Source organism: Prionailurus bengalensis, chromosome B1 (assembly GCF_016509475.1).
Source record: "Prionailurus bengalensis isolate Pbe53 chromosome B1, Fcat_Pben_1.1_paternal_pri, whole genome shotgun sequence".
NCBI classification, from domain to species: domain Eukaryota; kingdom Metazoa; phylum Chordata; class Mammalia; order Carnivora; family Felidae; genus Prionailurus; species Prionailurus bengalensis.
The window spans coordinates 201675551-201687576 of NC_057344.1; the positions used below are offsets into that span (position 1 = coordinate 201675551).

Genomic DNA, 12026 nt, shown 5'->3' on the forward strand with positions numbered 1-12026 from the left:
AAGGGAGAAAAAATCCCGTCTCTCTCTGCGGCGAGTCTCTGTCTCCCTCGGAAAGGCAACCGTGCGGGGACACAGCTTTCCCGGCCGTCTTAGGAGGGGCAGTGCCCGGGAAGTGCCGTGGACACAGGGGAGTCCCGCTCTTGTACCCAGGCCGGTGACCCTGGTTACGTGTCTCTGACGCCCATGGTTACCTGCCACTCTGTTTGTCTCTGACTCCCTGGCCACCTGCCCCCCGGGGTCGCCTCCTGCAGGACCAGGCCGTGCTCTGAGCTGGAAAGTCCGGGACTTGGCCAGATGGCCTTTTTGGTCAAATGTCTGTTTCTGCCCTGGTGACCACAGGTGCCTGCAAAACCTGTCGCCTGAGTCCCCTCCCAAGCCCCCGCAGCAGAGCTGGTCTGGGCCCAGAGCATCGCTAAGGACGCCCAGGCGGGCGGGATGAGGCCTTTAATGCATCTTGTCTCCTAGGCATCACTTTCGAGAATGAGCAGGAGGTGAGGCAGCTCTCCTCCGAGACTGACCTGGAGCGGGCCGTGCGCAAGGCGGCCCTGGTCATGTACTGGAAGCTCAACCCCAAGAAGAAGAAGCAGGTGGCTGTGTCAGAGCTGCTGGAGAACGTCGGGCAGGTCAACGAGCACGGTACGCGAGCCTCGTGGGGACCAGCCCTTCCCGCGGGCACCTCATGGGCTTCTCTGGAATTCTGGGGGCTTCCCTATGGGGACTCTGGGAGCCTAACTGGGGGCTCCCAGGGACCTTGTCTCGGAGACCTCATGGGTGTCCTCTAAGTAAGGCTCAGGGAGGGTCCCTCCTGGGGTGCCGTCCTGTTCTTGGGGTCCCCTTCCTAAGCCGTGTCCTGAGCTCTGGAACAGTCGATGGGCTGGGCGCCCGCAGGCAGAGCTGTAGATCATGTCATTCTTAGGGTGTCCTGCTCCTCCTGAGGGGACAGAAGCTGGGGGAGAGTAGCAGATGCCGGCAGGGACTCGCGTGGCTCTGATGGCCTCCCTGAGGCAGGCCTCACCTCCGGCCTCCACAGCCCCTCCCCCAGTTTTCTGACCCAGTAGCCAGCCAGAAGGACAGATCGGGCAGAAGAACGGGCATCCCTGGCTGGGTGCGGCCCCTTCGTTTCCCAGGGCCCGACCTGGCTTTTTCCTCTCCCATCAGCTCGAGGAGCACCTGCCTCCCGCTGTTCAGAAAGTTGATTCCTGCCCTTGGGTACACACGACAAGGCCTGGGGCCACCTGCCAGCAGCAGAGAAGGCCGCCCGGTGGACACCTTTGCCCCTTCTCCTGGGGTCTCTGGGCAGGACCCCTGTCTGACTAGACCTCTGGCGACCAGCCCGCTCTCTTGGCTCTCAGCTCTCTCGGTGCTGGGGCCGAGCCGAGGCGTCCGTGAGGCCTGGGGCTTGGGCGGCAGCACCCGGAGAGGCATGCTTGCTGTGACGAGCTCGGGGCCGCCCCCTGGAGCCCCAGGGGCCCTGCAGTGCCATGGGTCAGCCCCCACCCGCTGCCCCCCGCCCCGAGGCAGTCCCAGCGTGTCTGGGCCCCTGTGGCCCCCGGTCACTCTCGGTCACAGTGCTTCTCACCTCATGTTGTCACTGCCTGACCTGACCCTGCGAAGGCACGCCTTGGCGCCTGGCGGGCAGACTGGAATGCTTGCCAGATTGGGGGCGCGGCAGGTGGTGGATGTTGACAAAGGGGCAGAATTCTTCAGTCCCGGCTCAGCGCTCAGCCATTGAGCAGTCTCTTGTGGGGCCCCTTCCAGCACCAGGGCTGGGGAGACCGGGAGAGGCGTGACCCGTGGCCCCAGGCGCTCCGTCTGTTCGGAGAATCGGGAAAATCATGCCAAGGGACGGTGCCAGCAAAGCTTATGCCGACCAGAAACTGCGGTGTGTCCTCTGCCCTGGCTGCATCCGCAGAGGAGGTGGCTGTGCCCCCTGGGTGCCAAGTCAGCCTCGTGGGCAGAGGCTCAGAGGTGGCCCTCCCTGTGCCCGCCAAGGGCTACAAGGAGGCCCCAGGCCCTGCAGCCCCCAGAGCTCAGGGGCCGGTTTCCGGAGGGCCGCAGGGCATGTGGGAACGGTTAGTCCTGTTCTCTGATTCTCTGTCTGCTCTGTCACTTACAGATGGAGGGGCACAGCCAGGCCCAGTCCCCAAGTCCCTACAGAAGCAGAGGCGGGTGCTGGAGCGCTTGGTTAGCAGCGAATGTGAGTATGGCCTCCAGTCCCGCACCTGTGACAGCTTGGGCCCAGCCGTTAGGCCCCCCAAGCCGGGCACCACCTCCACTCCTTGGGCACCACAGCACATGCCCCAAGGCCTTGGAGGCGGGACGGACTTCTCTTCCCAGCCCATCTGGGGCTGTCGGTGTTCTGGACAGTGGGATCTGGACTCTGCCCAGCAGGAGCGCATGGCCTGGAGGGAAGAGGGACAGGGCACAGAGAGGGCAGTGTGACGGTCCCTGCAGGGCAGAGGGATGGGGGAAGGTGAGTGCATCTGGGGTGCCTGAGTAAGTCTGCAAGGATGAGGAGGCAGTTAGCCCCTGAAGGGTAGAGGGGAGGGAACCGCACACAATGGCCTGGCGGGGCAGTTGTTGGCGGAGGGGGGGGGGGGGCTCCCAGCAGGGAGTGTGGGGGCCCCCCCAGCACGGGCTGCGGGAAGGTCGGGAATGGGGGATTTGGGGCATCCAGTTAGGAGAGGTCCTCAGATGCTCTGTGTGCAGCTGCCCGGCCGGGTGGTGGTGGTCAGAGTTCCCCGGGGCCCGAGTTCCAGGGGAGACAGACGGGAGGGGCCCGGGGGCTGCTCACCACTGACAGGAGGCCTCGGTCCTCCCCCAGCTCGGCCACACACTCTCCTCCTGACCTCAGGCAGGCCTGGCTTTCCTCCCTGGGGCTCAGTTTCCCCTTCTGCACAGTGGTGGTCAGATTAGAGGGCCGAGGGCCCCACCAGCCCTGAGAGCTTCTGTACGGGGGTGGAGGGCGGGGCATGCTTCCCCCCTTCTCACCGTCTGTCTCTGACGTGTCATTGGAACTCTGGGGGCATAGCGCATCCTGGGCCTGGCTTCCCCAAGGCCCCGGGCATATAGGACCCTGAAGCGGAGAGGAAAGTGTATGGCCGATAGGAACCAGAAGGATGGGAGGCTTTAAGGGGGTTTTTTGCGCAGAGGTGCCGGGAGCCTGTCTGGGGTGAGGCGTGCCTCTGGGCAGAGGTTCGTGAGGGTCAGTTCCTCCCGAAATAGGACTGCGGTGTGGCGATCTCGGAAGGTCCCTGCTCAGGTCTGCCTTCTCCACCCTGGGGATTTTATGATTAACGGCTCGGAGCTCTCCTGCGGACCTTGTAACGCCAGAAGGTCACGGGGTCCCGAGGGAGACCACGTGCTCTGGGCTGGGAGGGATGGGTCTGAGGCCCACCCGCGCTGAGAGCTGGGCAGAGACGTGGCCTCTCCAGGCGGGTGTGGACAGTGCCGTCCACGGGTCCCAGCCCTGCCATCAGGCGGCCAGGCCGGCCTCCCCTCTGGCTTGGGCTGCCGGCCCCCCCTCCTCACTGGGACATTCCCAGCAGCTTATGAACATGTGCCTATTCCTCCCACCTCAGAAAATGAAGACGAGACCCTCTCTGGACCCCTCGTGCCCATAGCAGCCACCTGCCCTGTTTCTCTGCTCCCCTTTCTAAGGAAGGTGGAAAGGTGCACATGCGGTCCGTTTCTTGGCTCCTCTCCCCACTTCTCCCGGGGCCTTCCGCGCGTCATCCCACCAGAATGGCTCTGTCCAAGTCCTTGGTGACTCATCCTTACGCCCCATTGTGTCCACACGCCACGCCTTGGGGCCAGTTTCGTGGCATCAGAGGCCACCCATGACCCCAGTCACACAGCCTGGGTCAGGCCACTGGGCCCCATTTTCTCCCCTGCTTGTTCCATGTCGGCTCCAGCCTTACCTGTCCCTGTATGGGCCCCGCCAAGGCTGCCCTGTCTTGACCCTTACCGCTACCCTGGCTCATGTTAAGGAACAGCCCCTTGTCTGTGCCCCACCCTCTCCATGGTGCTCACTGCGTTCCAGACACTGTTTCCTTTGCTCTTGCTGCTGTCTGTTGCTCTTTTCTGCGATGGGCTTCTGTCCCCAGTGTCCACAGTCCCCGCGTGGGAGGCCTCAGAAGCACCTGGCGAACGGCAGCCCTGGGGCTGGCGGCCCATTCACGATCGTGATCTCTGTGCCGAGTCACTCACTGCACCTACCCGGGCTCCCCTCTCTCCCTCTGCCTGGAGGACGGTTCCGGGGGGCAGCCGGTCACGTCTGGCAGCCAGCTGTCTTTAGCACGACCCCACTAGACCAGGAGTCCAGACTTGTGCACACGTTGGGTCCGTGTGCACATACCAGGCCTTCCCAGTGCTTAGCACGGTGCCTGGCACATAGTAGGTCCTCAGTGGATGCACGCTGAGTGGAGGGGGAGCAGGTGGCTGGGCCGTGGGCTGCAGGTGGCCATCACAGAGCTGGGAGCAGCCAGGGCTGAAGGAGAGGAGGTGGCTGCAGGGTTGGTGGGGGCAGACCCTGGTCTTGAGAGCTGGGCAGCGGGAGGTTCAAGGGAGGAACTGCTGTCCCCAAGGCGAGGAGGCAGGGTGCCCGCTCTCCCCCCTGTTGGCCCGTCTGTGCCCACCTGTCTGTCCAGGACAGAGAGGTTTGTGCCTGGCATGCTCGGCCTCCCTCCGCCGGGGCCCAGCCACCGTCCCCTGCCTTGCCCATCCGTGCGGGGTGACCCTGTGCTTGCGGTGTGGGCGGACCCTGTGCCGTTCTCTCTTGTGCCCCAGCCAAGAGCTACATAGCGCTGGATGACTTCGTGGAGATCACCAAGAAGTATGCCAAGGGCATCATCCCCGCCAACCTGTTCCTGCAGGACGATGACGACGATGAGCTGGTGGGCAAGAGCCCCGAGGACCTGCCCCTGCGCCTGAAGGTGAGTGGGGCCGGGGGCCCAGCCAAAGGGCGCTCACCGTGCAGCCTGGTGCCATGCAGGAAGGAACGGGCAGGAGGCCGCTGTGACACGGGAGCCTCCGGGACTGGGCAGCTTGTCTGGGGAGGCGTGCCCCGTAGGGATGGTCCCCATAACTGCATGAGGGTGTGTTCTCGAGAGAGGGGCCTTTCACATGCACTCAGGCTCCAAACCCAGGGACGCAGGTGGGGCGGTCATGCGCGGGTGTGACGGACGAGCACAGGTACCCCCCGGCCGTTCTCCGCGGAACACCACAGGCAGCAGAGTGGCAGGCTCTGGAGTCCGACTTTCACCGAGACCTTGTCATTTTGAAAAATGATCCGTTTACGGCACAGAATGGAGGTCGGTTTTGCAAAGATGCCTTTCCCCAGACGCAGAGTGCTGGTACTGAGAGACCGTGAGGATCCTGCCGGTCCCTGTTTACCCAGATCCGCGGGGGCTCGGGGGAAAGCCAAGTGCAATGTGGATAGTAGCAAAGAGGCCACTGTGGGCTAGCCGGACGGAAGGGAGACACTCTGGCCCCCGCTGTCGGCCCGCGAGCAGCCGCAGACAGTGAGGAGCAAGCACGGGGCGTACAAATACGTGCAGAAGGCAGGGATGGCGGGCCATGCCTTCTGTGACAGCTTTCACTTCCCTGGTCACGCCATTGAGACCACGGTGCAGGCGGTTCCCCAGGTCAGCTCTCTGACTTGCAGAGGCTACCGTGATTCCGCAAGCCTGGCTGCCTGACCCAGCACGAGCGGCTCTGAGCAGACGAATCATCGAGAAGCTCGTGGCGTTAGTCGTCCGAGCACCCGTGTGGTGCGAGCTGAGTGGGAACCGGGGTGAATCACCATCAGTGGGGCAGAGGGGCAGGCGACGGCTGGGCCGCCAGCAGGCAGGAGTTGGGGGGACAAGGAAGCGTGGGGAGTCCCCGTGCCGGAGACAGCTTGGTGTAGCACCTGCCAGGAGCCCAGATGCGGAGGCTCAGACCGGGGCGGCCGGCGCGATGGCCGCGCTCGGGACCAACCAGCGAGCTGCGTGAGTCCCCCGAGATCAGGTGCTGTGGCGAGCCACAGGCCAGGATGGCCAAGGAGCTTGACCAAGGGAGGTCACGACTTTATTGAAGGTCCACTCTGACAGGCTGGGGCTGTGTGTTCACAGATAGTTGCTTTTAGTTTCCTTAGAACTGGAGAGAAGGGGGGTGGGGTCCTGGCCGTTGTTCTTGGCCAAGCTGAGGTGCTTCCGAAATGCCAGTGAGGGTCAGACGTGAAAGGGTGAGTCTGGAGGGCCTGTAGGCAGGCCTGCGCTGTCCCCCCTAATGATGCCTGTTTGCAGAGCAGCCTGGCTGAGACAGTAAATTTTGTCACTCTCAGTGTTGGGAGACGTCTGAGAGTCCTTTCTGGGAAAGAGATTTAAAGTACTCTGACAAGAAGTACACGGGGCTCTGAGTTTCCTTCAGGTTTTGAAACAGTCAGAGCACTTGGATGCCTCTATAGTTTCTCTCATTAAAAGTCTTGCAAAAGAGACAGTGAATCCTAGCAGGTGTCTCCAAAACTGGAGGCTGTTGCAGCTTTTAATAGCCTTTTGGAGGCAGAGGAAGAGCAGTGTGCTCTGTCTTCTGGCCCCAGCGAGGCGCCTGGTGCCTCCGTGAGCGCATGTGGCCCCCACAGGAAGGCTCCAGACTCCAGGCTCCGGGCTGCACCGGCCTCTTTTGTGGCAGATGAAACCGTCGCAAGAGTAAATGCAGTAAAGTCCACACGGTTTTCACGTCAGTCATCGCGAGGTCCAACGTGTGAACACTCACCGGGGTCTGAGCCTTGCCGTGACCTGCCGGGTCCCAGATGGGCCCCTTGGTTAGCGGCCTTTCGTCACACCCCTGGCCTCTTGGGTCAGCAGAGCGGCCGACGACCTCCGACCTGGCCAGAGCGCGCTGTACCTTCCTGTCGTAGAACTGACTCCCTGCTCTGTTTTTTTAAAAATCTGTTTCCTGCTCAAAGAACAGCTTGTTTTAATTTGTTGGACTTTGTCTACAGAAAGGTTTTCTGTTTCCCAATCCAGTGGGTCCCCAAGAGCAGGGTCTGGATGGAAGTGACCAGGGACAGAGTTGGGACCCTAAAAGGGAAGGACTCCCTGGTCCTCGTGGCCTTCAGGCCTCAGCCGACAGAGGCCGGACACCCTGGACAAGCTGGGCATTAGGTTGGAGAAGCTTCATTGTCCTTGAAAGATCCTCTCAACCACTTTGTGTGGCCTCAAGGGCAAAAAACAAAAGGTGTGAGTGGCTCGGAGCCTGGGGGGAGAACTTGAGACCCATCTCAAGGTCCCAGCCGCAGGACATGGAGAATGACCACTGACCACAGCGGCCGGGAGACGCCTCTAGTCCGTCTGCCACTAGCCAGCGAGGCCCCCGTCCCCAGGGATCGGCTGCACCAGCCTCGCTGACACACCTGTCTGCTCGTTCTGAGGCGGTTGACCTCCAGCCGGCCTGGCTGTCAGAGGGGCCCCCCCAGGGGAAGCCTGGAGCACGTGTGTGTCCCCGGATGCCTGTTTGCCCCCTGCCAAGCATCATAAGTAGCCACTGAGACTAATGTTACAGTGCTCAGCACTCGCTGGTGGCCATCCCCAGTCACGTGTGAGTGTGATGTCTGCTTTCCGGGAAGGTCACTAGCCCCGGGGAGCTGGGGGAGTAGTTAGCTGGGGTACCGATCTGTTCATTTCCTAGCTGGGCTGTCACAGACACGGGAGAAGGAATGTAACCCTTCACACGGGTGTGTGTGTGTGTGTACAGACAGGTGTGGGCATACACACGTTCTTTGAGCCATGGACTCCTGTAGGAGCCCGGGTGCCCCTTCTCTGTGGAACGTACCCCATGCTGTTGCTTCCAGGGTATTTGGTCACCTGTAGCTGCCAGCCACATCCTGCTGTGATCCCTTGGTTACACTCACTCAGGCTCCCCCTCCGTGGCCAGTCTTCTCCTCCACACCCCGGCAGGGCAGGCAGAGAGAGCCTGTCCTGAGGGCATGGGCGGAGGCCGTGGTGCCCACCTCACCGGGGCAGTGGTGAGGTGGGCTCTGGGTGGCAGCCGGGCTTCCGTGCCCCCACACGTGGGTGATCTTGTGTGGTCTGGGGTCCACGCCTCTGCCCCTCCAGACACACCCAGACCCCTGCCCTCCACACCACACCTCCTGAGCCCTGGCAGGGCCGGGAGCCTCTGGGAGTCCTGCAGAGAAAACTGGGCAGGAGTGGGGTCCAGCCCGCCTCCGCCGTGGTCTCCCCTGCCCACTCCACTGGGTGCAGATTGCAGAAGTGGCCGTCGGTTACGTGTCTGCTCTGAGCGGCATGGGTGTGTGGAGGTGGGCGGTGGCAGGCGGCTGGTTCTCAGGGTCCCTGCCACTGGCGAGCACCTCTCCTCTGGCCCCTTCCACGTGAGCCCCCATGGTTCCGTTTGCAGGGAGCTCTTTCTGGAGCCCCTACAGCCGCTGCGGCTCCTGGGAGTGTTCAGAGCCCTGTGTGGGCTTGAAAGTATCAGTTCCTCTGTCCTCAGTGGGCTGGGGGGCCGAGGCCCAGCAGGGCAGCCCTTGCTGGTGGGGGGGGGGGGGGATCAGGTCACAAGCCCTGGTGCTTTCCCCCAGGGACTCGGGGTCCCACGGGGGACACTGGCTCACAAGAGTCTGGAATCCCTGGCAAAGATTGGCACGAAAGGGGAGCCAGGGGACACGCTCCAGGGGTGCAGAGGACAGGGGCCAGGACGTGCAGGCCTGGGTGGAATTGAGGGAGGGTCTGTATAGACCGCAGGGCATGGGGAGGACGTCACCACGTGGAGAGGGTATTCCTGGGGAAGGACCCGCTGGGACGAGGGGCCCAGGGGTGAGCCGTTAGCTTCGCGCAGAGCTCGGGAGGCTGGCTGGCCGGGTCACGGGGACGGCAGTGGGGGCCCTGTCCCCGCTTGCCTCCGATGCCCCGTCTTTGTCTCCGCCCCCCAGGTGGTCAAGTACCCCTTGCACGCCATCATGGAAATCAAGGAGTACCTGATTGACATGGCGTCCCGGGCGGGCATGCACTGGCTGTCCACCATCGTGCCCACGCACCACATCAACGCCCTCATCTTCTTCTTCATCATCAGCAACCTGACCATCGACTTCTTCGCCCTCTTCGTCCCCCTGGTCGTCTTCTACCTGTCCTTCGTCTCCATGGTGATCTGCACCCTCAAGGTTTTCCAGGACAGCAGGGCCTGGGAGAGCTTCCGCAGCCTCACCGGCCTGCTCCTGCGCTTCGAGCCGAACCTGGACGTGGAGCAGGCCGAGGTGAACTTCGGCTGGAACCACCTGGAGCCCTACGTCCACTTCCTGCTGTCCGTCTTCTTCGTCATCTTCTCCTTCCCCGTCGCCAGCAAGGACTTCATCCCCTGCTCCGAGCTGGCCGTGGTGGCCATCTTCTTCACGGCCACCAGCTACATGAGCCTGAGCACCTCGGCCGAGCCCTACACCCGGAGGGCCCTGGTGACGGAGGTGGCCGCTGGCCTGCTCTCCCTCCTGCCCTCCCTGCCCTTCGACTGGCACCACCTGAAGCTCCTGGGCCAGACCTTCGTCACCGTGCCCCTCGGCCACTTGGTCGTCCTGAACGTCAGCGTCCCCTGCCTGCTCTACGTCTACCTGCTCTATCTCTTCTTCCGCATGGCGCAGCTGAGGAATTTCAAGGGCACCTACTGCTACCTGGTGCCCTACCTGGTCTGCTTCATGTGGTGCGAGCTCTCTGTGGTCATCCTGCTGGAGTCCACCGGCCTGGGGCTGATCCGCGCGAGCATGGGCTACTTCCTCTTCCTGTTCGCCCTCCCGATCCTGGTGGCCGGCCTGGCGCTCATGGGCGTGGTGCAGTTAGCCCGCTGGTTCCTGTCCCTGGAGCTCACCAAGGTCGCCGTCACCCTGGTGATGTGCAGCATCCCCCTGCTGTTCCGCTGGTGGACCAAGGCCAACTTCTCGGTGGTGGGCGTGGTGAAGTCCCTGACGCGGAGCTCCATCGTCAAGCTCATCCTGGTGTGGATCACGGCCATCGTGCTGTTCTGCTGGTTCTACGTGTACCGGTCGGAGGGCATGAAGGTCTACAACTCCACGCTGACCTGGCAGCAGTACGGCTTCCTGTGCGGGCCGCGGGCCTGGAAGGAGACCAACATGGCCCGCACCCAGATCCTGTGCAGCCACCTGGAGGGCCACAGGGTCACGTGGACGGGCCGCTTCAAGTACGTGCGCGTGACGGACATCGACAACAGCGCCGAGTCGGCCGTCAACGTGCTGCCGGTCTTCATCGGCGACTGGATGCGCTGCCTGTACGGCGAGGCCTACCCGTCCTGCAGCCCCGGCACGGCGCCCACGGCCGAGGAGGAGCTGTGCCGCCTCAAGCTGCTGGCCAAGCACCCCTGCCACATCAAGAAGTTCGACCGCTACAAGTTCGAGATCACGGTGGGCATGCCGTACAGCGGCGCCAACGGCTCGCGCAGCCCGGAGGAGGACGACGTCACCAAGGACCTCGTGCTGCGGGCCAGCGGCGAGTTCAAGGACGTGCTGCTCAGCCTGCGCCAGGGCAGCCTCATCGAGTTCAGCACGGTCCTGGAGGGCCGCCTGGGCAGCAAGTGGCCCGTCTTCGAGCTCAAGGCCATCCGCTGCCTCAACTGCATGGCCCAGCTCACACCCGCCCGGCGCCACGTGAAGATCGAGCGCGACTGGCGCAGCACCGTGCACGGCGCCGTCAAGTTCGCCTTCGACTTCTTCTTCTTCCCGTTCCTGTCGGCGGTGTGAGGGCGCGTCCCCGGCCAGGGAGTCCGCGCGTGTCCCCGCCAGGACCTCCAGCCCGCGTGTGGCCACCCAGCCAGAGGGCACAGCACTAACGCCGAGAGAGAGAGAGAATGTGTGTGTGTGTGTGTGTGTGTGTGTGTGTGTGTACGTGCACGCACATGTGCGGATGTGGCACTTGTCACATGCAGCCTGCTCACACCTCCGTGAGCTTCGTCTCTGCCCGCCTGGAACGCGATGACGTTGGAAATTGCATGCCGTCTCGACCCACAGCCCCGACCTTGCGGAGCGAAGCTGATGGGCCCTCCAGCCTGGCAGTTCTGGGCCCTGGAAAGCACGTTACAGAGGAAGTCCTTCCCCCTCCCCTCCACTTCCAAGCACCGCCCCCCCTCCCCCGTTTACTCTCGTGTCGGATTTGTTTTTTTAAAGAACCAAACGCGCTGCTGTGAAATTCGGTGATAGGATTTCTTATTTATTTGGTCACTGCTAAGCCTCGACAGCTGCTTGCCGATCTGGGGCTTACTCGGGTACCGCCTGAGCTCTGTCGCGCGGTCAGGGCCCCGCCCGATTCCCAAGGTCAGAGGCTGGGGGAGGCGGCAGCCCGGGGCCCCACGGGCTTGCCCTGCGGCTCTCCTGTCTAGTGGGCAGTGGGTGAGCTTGTGAGATGCTTGTCTGAATCCACGGCATCAGGAAATGGGAGGAACCTGGGGTGTCCCTTCCTGGTGCTCAGAGAAGCTTTGCCATGTTCAGCACCAGGAAACAGGGGCCCAAAGCAGCCAAAATAAAAGCATTTCATGAAACCTACTCTTTTCTTTATTTAAAAGAGCTGTTTTCTTGTACATGCGTGAGAACAGGTGTCTACACTTGTAGTGAACTAAGTACAGGTGAGTTCCAAAGAGCAGAACGGACGTTCTCAGTAGCCGACAACTCGCCTGCCAGGGCACACACCGTGGCACCGCCTCTAGGCCGGGGGCCGCCCAGCTGTGTGCTCGCGCCTTACAGGGTGAGACGTGTGCGTGGCCAGAATCGCCCGTGAAACTCCCATCAGTGATCGCGTGGCATACACGTGACTCACAGTTTGGGAAGAGCCATCCCGTCGGCAGTAAGTTTGTGACACCGGGTCCCGTATTCAGTGACGCACAATGATCATTCCATAGTCACATAATCAGGGCTTCGGCCGTTTCGGGGTGCTGGAGGAGTGACTCGGGTCCCCCATTAAACTTCGTGCCCCCTCAGAGAGGGACGGGTGTCTGAGTCCCTCGGGTCTTTGGTTTCTTCCCCGACGTTGAGG

At 62.7% G+C, this 12026-nt stretch overlaps 1 protein-coding gene across 1 annotated transcript in view; it reads left to right on the plus strand.

Moving 5' to 3' along the window:
• WFS1 (wolframin ER transmembrane glycoprotein) overlaps positions 1 to 11539 on the plus strand; it is a 29472-nt gene extending 17933 nt beyond the window's left edge. Inside the window, exons 5-8 of the mRNA XM_043573013.1 lie at positions 466 to 636; positions 2117 to 2197; positions 4789 to 4934; positions 8933 to 11539. Of these exons, the coding sequence (XP_043428948.1) occupies positions 466 to 636; positions 2117 to 2197; positions 4789 to 4934; positions 8933 to 10741 (2207 nt within the window). The 3' untranslated portion in view covers positions 10742 to 11539. The remainder of the gene's footprint in view (positions 1 to 465; positions 637 to 2116; positions 2198 to 4788; positions 4935 to 8932) is intronic.
• The last annotated feature ends 487 nt before the right edge of the window (positions 11540 to 12026 follow it).